The sequence below is a fragment of the Triplophysa dalaica genome, chromosome 7 (assembly GCF_015846415.1).
Source record: "Triplophysa dalaica isolate WHDGS20190420 chromosome 7, ASM1584641v1, whole genome shotgun sequence".
Classification (NCBI taxonomy): Eukaryota; Metazoa; Chordata; class Actinopteri; order Cypriniformes; family Nemacheilidae; genus Triplophysa; species Triplophysa dalaica.
This window is the reverse complement of record NC_079548.1, coordinates 97,351-111,374: the sequence shown is the minus strand read 5'-3', so window position 1 is coordinate 111,374 and position 14,024 is coordinate 97,351. Positions and strand designations below refer to the sequence as shown.

The 14,024-nt window shown below is 41.4% G+C and overlaps 1 protein-coding gene across 1 annotated transcript; it reads right to left on the bottom strand.

Annotated features, from left to right (window-relative positions):
* Positions 1–3,537: 3,537 nt before the first annotated feature.
* Positions 3,538–4,412, bottom strand: LOC130426445 (uncharacterized). Its single transcript, XM_056753234.1, has 2 exons — positions 4,273–4,412; positions 3,538–4,210 (listed from the first exon to the last, which is right to left on the bottom strand). Exons 1-2 carry the CDS (start codon positions 4,410–4,412, stop codon positions 3,538–3,540), a joined length of 813 nt encoding a protein of 270 aa, XP_056609212.1.
* Positions 4,413–14,024: the final 9,612 nt, after the last annotated feature.

Genomic DNA, 14,024 nt, shown 5'->3' with positions numbered 1-14,024 from the left:
AATTTCTAAATAAATAAATAAATAAATGAATGAATGCAGTCTCCCGGTGAGCAGGCCAACACTGCCCTGCTGTGGCGAGGAACCCAAACTCCAATGATTGATTAATGGAGAAAAAAACCTCGGGAGAAACCAGGCTCAACCGGGAGGGCCAGATCCCCTCTGACGTGTCATAGCTGCACTCAGACTGGTGACATGTGATTTTAGTTTAGCATTTAATACCAAACATTGTAACTTCAGCATTAATAAGACAAATAGTCCGTCTTTGCTCTTGGTTGGGGATGTAGTGGTCTGAGCTGGGATGGTCCGATGGTCATATTTCTCTTGGCAGCTGGTGGAATTGCCTTAGATGGAGCTGGGATGGTCAGTCAGTCTGCAGCTGTATCTGGTGTAATCTCAAATTGGGGATGGGCATCTGTCGGTCGTCTGGACACGGTGGAACTTCTTCCTAGCTCGGGATGGGCATCCCGAGGCAGAGGCGGAAAGAGAATAAAGAGAATAATTAGCGTAGCTGCTGTTCATTAACTATGCATTAAGTGAAAGCTTGGCTGAAAAGATGTGTCTTTAATCTAGATTTAAATTGGGAGAGTGTGTCTGACCCTCGAATAGTATCAGGAAGGCTATTCCAGAGTTTAGGTGCTACGTATGAGAAAGCTCGTCCACCTTTGGTGGATTTTGTTATTCTAGGTATTGTCAAAAGTCCTAAGTTTTGAGATCTCAGCGAGCGTGATGGGTTGTAACGTGATAAAAGCTCGGTTAAGTAAGTAGGTGCTAAACCGTTCAGGGCTTTGTAAGTAATTAAAATAATTTTAAAATCAATGCGATACTTAATGGGTAGCCAGTGAAGCGATGATAAAACTGGGGTTATGTGATCGTATTTTCTTGACCTAGTAAGAACTCTGGCAGCTGCATTCTGAACTAACTGTAGTTTGTTTATCGATGATACAGGACAACCACTAAGTAGAGCATTACAATAGTCAAGCCGTGAGGTCACAAATGCATGAATAAGCTTTTCTGCGTCTGCAACACATAAACTATTTCGTAATTTGGCAACATTTCTAAGGTGGAAGAAGGCTGTGTTTTGTGATATTTGAGATGTGATTTTTAAATGACAGGTTGCCGTCTAATATAACGCCTAGGTCTTTAACTGTATTTGTTGGAGTAACAGTGCAGCTTTCAATTTGCAGGCTGTAATCGGAGATATTCGGTTTACTTAATTTTGGTGCTATAAGTAATATTTCTGTTTTGCTAGAGTTTAAAAGGAGGAAATTACTAGTCATCCAATGTTTTATGTCCTCGATGCACTCTGCCAGTTTGGATAGCTTAAAGGAATCATCTGGTCTTGATGAGATATATAGCTGAGTATCATCTGCATAACAGTGGAAGCTAATTCCATTCCTGCCGAGGGGCAGCATGTATATGGAGAAAAGCAAGGGTCCTAAAACCGATCCCTGAGGTAATCCATAATTGACTTGCGTAAGATTTGACGATTTCCCATTTAAATGGACGTATTGATATCGGTCTGTTAAGTAAGATCTGAACCATTGCAGTGCCTGTCCCTGAATACCGTATTTTATGGTCTACAGTATCGAAAGCAGCACTAAGGTCAAGCAGGACTAAGAGTGAGATGTTTCCTTTATCTGAAGCAATAAGAAGGTCATTTGTAATTCTAACGAGCGCAGTTTCAGTGCTGTGATGCGGTCTAAAGCCAGACTGAAACTTTTCGTGCATGTCATTATTTTGTAGGAAGGTACACAGTTGAGTTGACACTACTTTTTCTAGTATTTTAGACAAGTACGGGAGATTTGAAATCGGTCTATAGCTTCCAAGTTCATTTGGGTCTAAATTTGGTTTTTTGATAAGAGGCTTAATTACAGCCAGTTTAAAGGGTCCTGGGACATGTCCTAGATTAATAGACGAGTTGATTATGTTACAAATGGGCTCAATTACAGCAGGTAGTAACTCTTTTAATAAAGTAGTCGGAATGGGGTCTAATAAGCATGTCGTCGGTTTGGATGTTGCAATAATTTTAATTAAATCTTCCTGATTTATAGGAGAAAAACACTCTAGCTTTTCTTTTTGGGTGACGGTTGAAACTAATTCTTCCGACAAACTTGGAGGTTTGGTTTTAGCTATGTTGTCTCGTATTATTTCGATTTTCTCGGTAAAAAATTTCATGAATTCATTGCTACCAAGGTGCGGCGGAATACCCAGGTCAGGTGGAGTCTGTTTGTTTGTTAATTTAGCAATTGTACTAAATAAAAACCTTGGATTGTTTTTGTTATTTTCTATGAGGTTACGGAAGTGCTCGGCTTTTGCTGCTTTTAGTGCCTTTTTGTAACAGCTTGCACTCTCTTTCCATGCAATTTTAAAGACCTCTAATTGGGTTTGTTTCCATTTTCGCTCCAGTTTACACGTTTCTCTTTTTAGGGCGCGAGTGGTGTTATCATACCATGGTGCTATGTTCTTTTCATTTATCCTTTTTGACTTCATAGGTGCGACCGCTTCTAATGTATTAGAGAAAATAGTGCCCATGTTGCTGGTCATGTCATCGAGCAATTTTATATTCGTTGGAAAGGTTATTAGAGAAGTCAGATCTGGCAAGTTCTTTACGAAACTATCTTTAGTAGTTGAGGTGATTGTTCTACCTTGTCGATAACGAGATATACAACTGATTTCTGCAGTGCGCAGTGTACATATTATAAGATGGTGATCGGAAACATCGTCGCTTTGAGGTATAATATCGATATTGGTTAGATCGGCTCCGTGAGATATAATCAAGTCTAGGGTATGATTAAGGCGATGAGTAGGTCTATTGATGTATTGTGTTACAACACAAGAGTCTAGTAGTTCTTTAAACGCCACAGCTAATGGATCGTTAGCACTGTCTACGTGGATATTAAAATCTCCAACAATCAGTACTTTATCGACGTTAACCAATAGATCCGATAAGAAGTCTGCGAACTCTATCAGAAAATTAGTGTAAGGCCCAGGGGGTCTATACACAGTAACCAATGTAAGAGAGACCAATGATTTTTTACTTTTGTTTGGAACTGTTATGTTCAACGCAAGCATTTCAAATGATTTAAATGTATGCATTGTTCTCCGAGTAACGGTAAGAAAGTCTCTAAAGATTGTTGCGACACCACCACCTCGACCAACCGGACGTGGCTCATGAATATAACCGTAGCTTGGAGGAGTAGACTCATTTAGACCAAAATAATCATTTGGCTTAAGCCAGGTTTCAGTGAGGCAAAGTATATCAAAACTGTTGTCTGTGATCATTTCATTTACAATAACTGCTTTTGGATTTAGTGATCTAATATTAAGTAGCCCAAACTTTAGGCGTTGGTTTTGCTCATTAAATATATTGTCTTTTGGTTTAATCATGATAAGATTTTTTCTCTGACTTTTAAATAAATTATTATTTGGTTGTATTATTCGGGGGACAGACACAGTCTCTATGCATTTGAAAGCAGTAACATTCTTAACAGTTGGGTCAGAAGAACACAGACTGTAGTTAAAATTTGTACTTACTAGTCAAATGGTGCGTAGCGTCTTTGAGATGTTGTCAGACAGAATTTCCGCTCCAATGCTGCTGGGGTGCAGCCCGTCGGGGCGGAAAAGCCTAGGTCGCTCCCAGAACAGATCAAAATTATTTACAAAGAGCAGCTTCTGTTCAATACACCATGACATTAACCAATTATTAAGCATAAATAGTCTACTGAACTTTTCGTTCCCTCGTCGGTAAGTTGGAAGCGGCCCTGATACGATGATCCTCGCTGTGGGCGATGCGTTGCGAACAGTATCGACCAGACTCCTGAAGTCCCTCTTCAGGATCTCCGACTGCCGCATTCTCACATCATTCACCCCCGCGTGCAGAACTACGGCTCCTACTCTTGCATCCTCCTTCAGAATCGCAGTTACCTGCGCAGACACATCGAGAACACGGGCGCCAGGAAAACAGTGAGTGCGCACCTTACCTTCATTGAAGGAGGCGCGTACGTTCCGGACGATTGAGTCTCCGATGACCACAGCGTTGGATTTCGTCTCGCAGAGGGCGGCAAAGCGATTTCTCGTAGAAATCTCGAAGACCGGTCGCGGCGGTGGGGGAGAGGTCATCGCTCCGGTCCTGGATTTCGCCTTCCGCCGTGTGTGTGCAGGTGCAGGAGTGAAGTTCATTTCGGCTCGTCGTGATCTTGAAGCCTGGGCTCTGTGCATAGAAACACACGGAGTAGAAGTGATAGGAGTATTACAATCACGTCGAACACTTACCGCAGCTTTGCGAGCGTCAGCCCGGGATGTTTCCATCGCCGTTTTACGTTCTCGCAGACGTGTTTGCCTCTCGAGTAGATCGTGGATCTGCTTCTCCAATACTTCCAGTTCTGACTGAAGTGCGAAGAAAGATTCATCATCTGCACTCAAAGGTAAAGTTAAACACATATCTGAATCATTAGCCATTACTGGTGTCATAATGAGAACAGTGAGTTAAGCAGTAAAGGCAATATTCAGAAACTAAAGGCTGGGAATGCTAACAGCCTGAGTGCTAATAGCGAATGATCGTATAAAACAAATCTATCTGTGCGTTATATGACGATATTTGGTATGGGATACACTTAAGGATAGGTTTAACCCTCTGTGAGTTATCAATTTACAATATAAATATTAAGAAATAACAGGAATAAACGATATATTTAGAAAAAGTTTGACGGAGCTCTGTCTCAAACCACGCTCTCATTAATTTGTCTTATTAATGCTGAAGTTACAATATTTGGTATTAAATGCTAAACCTAAACCACACGTCAGCAGTCTGAGTGCAGCTATGACACGTCAGAGGGGATCGGGCCCTCCCGGTTGAGCCTGGTTTCTCCCGAGGTTTTTTTCTCCATTAATCAATCATTGGAGTTTGGGTTCCTCGCCACAGCAGGGCAGTGTTGGCCTGCTCACTGGGAGAATGCATTCATTCATTTATTTATTTAGAAATTGGATATTATTTTTTAGAATGAACTTACTCGTTGTATAAATACCATGCACTGTGCTGTGTTTTAACTTTTCTGTTTTTCCTGTTTGCCCCTGTAAAGATGTGAGTCATTCCAGTTGTTCATTACCGGTAAATGTCAATTAAATTAATTTCTTCTTTAACTTTGTGTTGAAGTTTTATGCTTGTGTGCATTGCGTGTGATAGTTTCCTCTCCATCACAGATGGACACTTGTGTTATCACAGATGTTATCTGACTTGATCTCTTTCCTGTTCATACGCACCAGTCCATGTCACTTCACAACCTTTTCAATTCAAATGTTTTTTTTTATTGCTCTTCACAAACAGTTTTACAGACAGACACCAATTTAATGAAGAAGAACAGAGAATATCAAGGGAGCTCATGGTACTCCTGCAGATGATACTGACTGCAATGGGCTTCCACATAGAAAAAGTCAACTACATCAGATTTATAGTGTAGGAATAAAACCTAGCATGTGTCAGAAATACATTGACATAGTTTCTTAACACAGTTAAATAACCTGACTGGCATTACTGATAATATTCATTCATGAGATCATCTTACTATGTGAGATGGTGGTCTAATGGGTTAAACCACTGAACTGGTAAATCAAAGGTTGCTGGTTCGATCCCAGCATCCACCACCAGTGTGTACTTGAACACTTTACTCCATGTTGCTCCAGGGGGATTTTCCCTGTAATAAGTGCACTGTAAGTCGCTTTGGATAAAAGCGTCTGCCAAATGAGTTTTAATTAAAGTTCTCAATGAGGGTGATAGTGTCAGTTTGTGTGTGTTGTCCTGTCAGTGTTGTGTTGTGTTGTGTTGGTTGTTCTTTGGTCGTGGCAGGACTTGACATATCTTGCAGCCAGGTTTGAGCTTCTCTCTCACTCTCCCACTCTCTCTCTTTCTCTCTCTCTCTCAAGATTCAAGTTTCAAAGGAGCTTTATTGTCATGATAAAAGAAAATTTACATTTTCAAAGCACAAGATTAAATATAAACATGCAGAAATACAGATTAAGATAAAAAAATAAGATAGAATGTATGTATGAGATCTTGTCCTTTTGTTGAAACTGTCTGTGTCTGCCCGTCTCTACAGTGAGCTGGTGATCACTGAGTCTGTACATGCTCAACACTTTTCTTAGTTTAGGGTCTGATACGCTTGTGAGCTATTCTGACACTTTATATTCTCTCTTTAGTGACAGATAGCATTCCAGTTTACTTTGCTGAGCTGTTGCTTCTGTCCAGTGTTTGACATATTTCTCTTTTTGTCTTTTCATCATTTGGTTTAGTCTGGCTGGGGTTTGGGGTTGACTTGGGCATGTTTGGGGTTGTAGAGTAATTTGTGAGATCAGTTTGATGAAGGGTTTTCTCTCTGGGCTCAGCTCTTCGTGACTTAAGGCTTTGTGATGGAGTGTGTCTGTGTCGCTGTTCTTAAGGTGTGTGTAGAATTTTAAAGCTCTTTTTTGTATTTTAATGATTAGAGGATACAGTCCTAATTCTGCTCTGCAGGCGTTGTTTGGAGTTTTTCTCTGTACCCGTAGAATGTTTTTACACATTTCTGTTTGCAGAATCTCTATTGGGTGTTTGTCCCATCTGCTGATCTCTTGGTGGGCGAGAGGACCCCAAACCTCACTTCCATACAGCGCGATTGGTTCTATAATTGATTGTATTATTTTCAGCCAGATTATGGTTGGGATGTCAATTTTGATATTCTTTTTGATTGTGTAAAAGGCTCTTCGTGCCTTGTCTCTCAGGTCATTCACAGCCTTGTTTAAGTTTCCGGTGTTACTAATGTTTATAGCGAGATATGTGTAGTTCTTGGTGTGTTCTAGGGGCACGTTGTTTAGTTTGAAACGGTGATGTTGGTTTTGGCTACTGGGCTTTTTTTGGAATATCATGACTCGAGTCTTCTTAAGGTTAACCGATAGGGCCCATGTTTGGCAGAAAGTGTGCAGGGTGTCCAGATGTTGCTGCAGACCCTCTTTTGTGGGTGACAGCAGCACCAGATCGTCTGCAAACAGGAGGCCTTTCACTTCGGTGTCTTGTAAGGTCGGACCGGGTGCTGGTGACTGTTCTAGAGCTCCAGCTAATTCATTGATGTAAATGTTAAATAGTGTAGGACTTAGACTACAGCCCTGTCTCACTCCACGACTCTGGGAGAGAAAGTCTGTGTGCTTGTTGCCAATTTTAACTGCAAATGTGTTATTGGTGTACATTGATTTGATGATGTCGTAGGTTTTTCCTCCGATGCCGCATTGAATCAACTGAAGAAAAAGTCCCTCATGCCAGATTGAGTCAAAAGCTTTTTTGAAGTCAACAAAGCATGAGTAGAGCTTTCTTTTCTTTTGGTTTGTTTCTTTGTCAATTAAGGTACGAAGAGTGTATATATGATCGGATGTGCTGTATTTGGGTTGGAAACCAATTTGGCATTTTCTCAGGATGTTTTGGTTGTTTAGATATTGGAGAAGTCTGCTGTTAAGAATGTTACAGAGGAGTTTACCTTGGTTGCTGTTTACACATATTCCGCGGTAATTATTAGGGTTGAATTTGTCGCCACTTTTATTGATTGGAGTTATGAGACCTTGGTTCCAGATAGGGTTGGGCGATCTAGAAAAAAAATTCAAATCACGATTTTTTCCAGATAGATCACAATTCACGATTTTATCGCGGTTCTTCTTCAAGTTGGTTTTAAGACTATTTTGCAAATTAAAGGGGCTTCAATACAGCCAAACTAAGTCCCCATATAAAAATATACTCTTTACCATTTATATTTTGAAGAATATTTTAATCAAGTTAATATTTAATGCAAGTGCAAGACCATAAATCAGCTGTTAGCAAAAAACTTTACATTTTGAATTTTGTTTTTCATCTTGTTGCGGCACTCGGAGTAAAGCTGTGGAATGGACGTGGAGGATAAATATTTTTGGCTGGGTATTTCGTAACGTGGATCTACGACTTTGAGCAGTTTTTTAAAGCCCTCATTTTCCACGGTCTTTATCGGAATCATGTCTTTGGCCAGGTAAAATGCGACCGCGTCAGTGACATCTTTCCAGCGCTTGCTCGTTCTGTCATACGGATACGTGTTTTTTTTTCTCAAATGGTTCTTTCAGTAAAGTCGTTGTTTAGGCCTTTTAGTTTCTGTATGCTTGGTTGTACCTGATTTACTCGCGTGGGATCCCTTTATAATTTGACTGTCGGCATACTCTTTCAGTCCCTTTATTTTGAGGTGGTTAAAAAGGTTTGTTGTGTTGCCTTACGACGCTCGAATCTTATGATTGCCACATTTGCAAATAACTGTTGTTTGGGCCGTGTCAGTTGGGGAAAACCCAAACCATTTCATTATTACTGATGGAGAACTTTTTTTAGGGACCAAGTCCTCCGTTTTTCCCTCCATCTTCACTGACCGCGTCACTTAATCTTACTGAATTCACAAGCAACGTATACGAGCTTGTTTACATCGCGCAATCTATCGCAAGTATGTTGACGCATTCTATAGAACAGCACTATATAGGACGATTTAACGATTTTCCCGAAAAAGTGGATCGTGCAGTCATTTTAATCGTTCGCGATCTAATATCGTCATATCGCACACCCCTAGTTCCAGATTGTGGGAAATATACCTGTACTTAAGATGATATTAAACAGTTTGAGGATGGCGAGTGTAAGTTTTTGGTCTGCGTGTTTAATCATCTCGTTTAGGATACCGTCGATACCACTTGCTTTTTGGGATTTAAGTTTTGGTATATTTTGTTCTAGCTCAGCGAGTGTAATTGGATAGTCTAAAGGGTTTTGGTAATCTTTAATTGTTGACTCCAGAGTGCATAGTTTGTTGTGTAGGTTAGTTTGTTCACGGTTCTTGATTATTTTACTAAAGAGGTTTGAGAAGTGCTTTATCCATACGTCTCTGTTCTGAATGGGAAGATCTTCATGGTGGGGTTTGTTAAGTGTGTTCCAATGTTCCCATAAGCGATTTGTTTCTAGAGATTGTTCAATTGCATTTAACTGGTTTTGTGTATCTTGTTTCTTTTTCTTCCTTAGTGTTTCCTTATATTGTTTAACTTTTTCATGGTAGAGTTGGCGTGTGTTTACATTGTCAGCATCTCTGTGTTTCTGATTTGATAGAATTCTTACTTCTTTTCTAAGGTTTTTACACTCCTTATCAAACCATTTCTCATTTACAGGCTTTTTGTTTGGTTTTGTGTTAGTGGGTTTTAGGTTAGATAGCGTTGCAGATATTGTAAAAATTTGGTTAATATTGTCTACTGCTAAATTTACACTCATTATTTTGTGGAAATGGGGTATCGAGGAATTTATTCAGTACGTTTTGAATTTTTGGTTCACGAGATATGCTTTTGTATGTATCTTCACAATTTTGTTTCCACCTGAATGTTTGTTTTAGGGTATGGAGGTGAGTTTGTTTTGATGCCTCTGTGTTAGGTTTCGGATCTATTGAGGTAGAGAGTGATTTTACTGTGATCTGACAATGGGGATGGTGGGCTGACTGTGAACGCTCTGAGGGAGTTAGGATTCAGATCTGTGATGAAATAGTCTACCGTACTGTTACCCAGTTTAGAACTATAGGTTTACCTACCGTATGAATCTCCTCGTAGTCTACCATTGACCATGTACAGACCCAGTGTGCTACAAAGATGGAGAAGTCTTGATCCATTTTTGTTTGTTGTTTTATCGTAGTTTAGTTTTTGTGTGTGAGTAGGTGTGGGAAGGACATCTCCTCCTGGAATGTGTTTGTCTCCCTTGGAGTGAACAGTTTTAATCATTTTTATTGAGTGGGCATATTCGGATTTATGCCAGATCAGCATTCCGCCTGAGTCTCTTCCCTGTGTGACGCCAGGCAGTTTGACGGATGGAATGATGAATTCTCTGTAGTTTGTAGGGCGACCAGTGGGTCCTTCTCCTCTACTCCATGTCTCCTGTAGGATGAGGATGTCTGAGTATTGCTTTTCAGTCCAAAAGCAGATGACCTCAGGCCTTGAATATTCCAACATGATATGGTAAATGCTTTGTTATCCATAAGGTATTTATTTATTTATTGCAGATTTTTTCTTGAGACAGTAGGTGTGAGCAGATCAGGTTCAGCATCTGATGGATGTCTTTTAGCTCGGCTGTTGGAGCTTGTGCAGATGTCGGTGTGGAGTTTCTGCTCACTGTGTGGGCATAGCTTAGGCTGCTGGAGTTCTGTTGCATATGCCGGGTGGGGGGTGTAGGCAGCAGGGGTGGTGCTCTGCTCTGTTGGCTGTTGTTTTGGCAGGGAGGGGGTCCCAGTCTCTGGCTGTTTTTTGAAGGTGCGGTGTGGTTCATCCATGGTCTGGGTAGGTGCTGCCTTGCTCTGTTGCTTCTAGGAGCGTTGTTGATGCTGCGGTTTAGAGCAATATCTTGTAATTTCTTTGCATAGATGGGGACAGATGCTCTGTATAGGTGTACATGGTCATAGAGGCATGTGAGGTCCAAGGTGGGGTGATGTGCCAGGTGCACTTGAGGTTTGAGTGCACAAGTTCTAGAGAGATTTGCGTTTACTTGTTGAATTGTGTCTGGGTGGAAGTCTTTCCGTGGTAGCAGTGTCGAGATGGTGATTTTGGCATTTGGGAAGGTGGTTGTATCTTTTTCGATTACCCTCTCTAGTGCTGTGGCCACTCTTTCTTGTTGTTATCACAGGTCGTTTATGCCAGTGTGGATTATTATGTGGCTTGGGGATCCTAGGTTGTCCTCGTTCAGTAGTCTGAGGACACTGTGCGTATTAGTGCACCAGAGTTTGGACACCCTTTGTTTGGGGAAGAGCTTCTTTTCGTCTATGAATTTCCCATTTGAGTCTATCAGAAGGACAATATCTGTTTTCTGTGAGTCCTCTGTGGGTGTTGGAGTGTTGTCAGGTTCATTGCGTTGATCTGTACTGGGCAAAGGGTTTGGTGAAGATGGACGTATTTGGCTGGGTTGTGACAATGAGGTCTGTGAGCTGTGGTCCGTTTGAAGGGTGACCTGTTGTTCTGGACCATTTTTGGAGTTGAGGTCTGTGTGGTGGGTATCCTTTTCATGCTTCAGTTCTCTTATCTCCACTCTTAAAGCAGTTAGCTGGGTCCAGTGACTCTCTGTCTGCTGTGTGAGCTTGGTTTCCAGTGATGCCAGCTGAACCTTGAGCCTCTCCCTCCCTTGCACTAGCTGCTTCACTTCGGCCTGAAGTGAAGACAGTTTTTTCATGATGTTGTCTTCTTCATTTCGCTTGGCTGTGGGGTTGTTGCCGGATTGGTCTGAGCTTTGTATGGTTTGGAGAGAAAGGGTAATTTCTCTGAGCTGTACTAGTTCCCCCTCCAGGGCTGTGAATCTCTCTCTCATGTCAGTACAGTAGCAGTGTGAATGGAGCTCCATTGTTTGTTCTGCGTTAGGAAGATCTCTATGTTCTTGCTGCTCGTCAGAAACTGGGGTTCTGTCTGATTCCTCTGTGGTGGGTTGCTCATTGTTGGGTTCCAGTTGTAATCTTCCTTTGATACTGAGGAAGTTTTGTTCGAAAAGTCCTTGAGTGCTTTTCACTACAACTATCCCTGTTGTTTTGTAGATGTTAACATTGATCGTTGTTATGTCATCCTCATATTTTAAATTTTTAGCTGGAAACCCCCACAGATGCCTTTTCTTTCAGCGTTTGGGAATTCTGAGATGATGGCTTTGTGCCATGAATGAGGTCGGTTGGTGTAGAAAATCAGGTTACTGGTGCTACCATCTTTATGAAGGTCTGCAAATAAAGTCTCTGAGTTTTCTCTGAGTTTTTGTAGACTTTCCTTGCTGTATCGTTTGTAACCTCTTTTGGGTAGTGTAGAGGAATGGCCTCCACACATTGGGGTTGTGCATCCATGGTAAAATGGGCCGTTCACACCTGTGTGGGCGTTGGTTGAGGAATCTCCTTTGTTTGGTCCAGTCGTTTTCTCACCTTCCAATTCACACCTCTGAGGCGTGGGTCATGTTGTTGAGCAGAGTTTGCTGCCTCAGTAACACTATTGTATCTTTGAGTAAAACTTTTACTTTCCTTTCTTTTCTTTTGCTTGTTTTGTTTGTTTGATTGTAGTTATTGTCGAGTATTTGGCACAAAGTGATGGTAAAGTACTTACTTTGGTACCTGGTAGCAGATAATCCTCGATAATCTACTCCTCTTGTTATTTTTGGTTTGTTTGTAGAGGAGGATTGTTGGGTTGGTGTCCTTTGTGTCCTTTTCTAATATTTTGTTCCAGAAATCCAGATTAAGAGAAAAAGTTTGATTAAAAAAGCAACACGTTCCATTAATGAAGGTTTGTGTATGTCTCCTTTGTAAAAATATCCAAGGAATTTCAAATTAATCCAGTAGTAAAATATGTTTGTTGCAGGAGCTCAAGAGTGTGTGACCTCTCTCTCTGTCTCTCTGTCTCTCTGTCTCTCTGTCTCTCTGTCTCTCTGTCTCTCTGTCTCTCTGTCTCTCTGTCTCTCTGTATCTCTCTCTCTCTCTCTCTCTCTCTCTCTCCCTCCATGTAATTAACATTTACATTTACATTTAGTCATTTGGCAGAGGCTTTTATCCAAAGCGATTTACAGTGCACTTATTACAGGGACAATCCCCCTGGAGCAATATGGAGTAAAGTGTCTTGCTCAAGGACACACTGGTGGTGGCTGCTGGGATCGAACCAGCAACCTTTGATTTACCAGTTGAGTGGTTTAACCCACTAGACCACCATCTCCATAATTAAATACATTATATATATATATACATTTATGTTTCCTTCTTAGAAGCAACTTTTGGTCGCGTGTGGTATGGCGTCTAATTCAGTTCAGGCATCCTCGAAAAAATACATGTGAAATGGGTGCAGGTGTGTGGCCGAGCAAGGTGTTAGTGTGGAGGATGTGCTAGTGGTGGTGGGAGAGTTGATCGGTTTTGATAATATTCTCTCAGCATCACGAATGAATAAGGCAATTGTGGTGTTTGTGAAAACAGAACAACTAGTGAATCAACTAACTGAAAACGGTATTTGGATTAAGGAAGCGTTTGTGCCCGTGACTCCTTAAGTGGCTCCAACAACAAAAATAACTATATCTAATGTGCCACCTTTCATTTCAAATAATGCTATTGCTAAAGAGTTAACTCGGTACGGAAAAATTGCAAGTCCATTTAGAATGATCTCGTTGGGTTGTAAAAACACGTCTCTTAAACATGTGTTGTCTTTTAGAAGACAAGTGTTAATGTTTCTGACTTCACCGGATCATAGTTTGGAGATTTCTTTCCGTGTGAGTCATGAAGAAACTTTATACATCTTGTATGCAAGCACTGAACATTTCAAGTGTTTTGAATGCGGAGATTTAGGCCACAAAAGTTTCCCTTGTCCACATAAAAAAGAGGAAAGTGAACAAAAGTCATCTACTGAAACAGCCAAAGGCAGCAGGTCTTCAAATAATACTGTAAACACCACAGTTGAGGATATACGGACGAAACAACCGACAACCCCAGTGCTCTCGCCCAGCCCAGCGGTCTCCCCCAGCGCTCTCGCAAAGTCCAGCGCTCTCGCCCAGCCCAGCGCTCTCGCCCAGCCCAGCGCTCTCGCCCAGCCCAGCGCTCTCGCACATGCCCAGCGCTCTCGCCCAGCCCAGCGGTCTCGCCCAGCCCAGCGCTCTCGCCCTGCCCAGCACTCTCGCCCAGCGCTCTCATCCAGCTTGTACTGTGTGTACTCGTTAGACTTGCCTCGTTTTTGCTTTGCTGTGTCCTCTTTGGATTACCCTGCCTTGTGTTTTGCCTCATCGTGCTACACTACAAATGATGGGAACAAGAATAACAAAAAACATCTAAAAGTTACTTGTTTTACTCCCTGGTGGGAATCTTTTTTTTTGTTTTATTCTACTATAGTTTAGTTTTCTCCCATCGTGGGTGTTTAGTTTGTCATTATAATAAATTCATTTGTTAACCCCTTCATCCCTGTGTCTGCCTGCAATTGGGTTCTTCCTCCACTACGGTTAATGACGGTTCTGAATATAAACTGTTTTCAAAGTATCTAGCTCATAG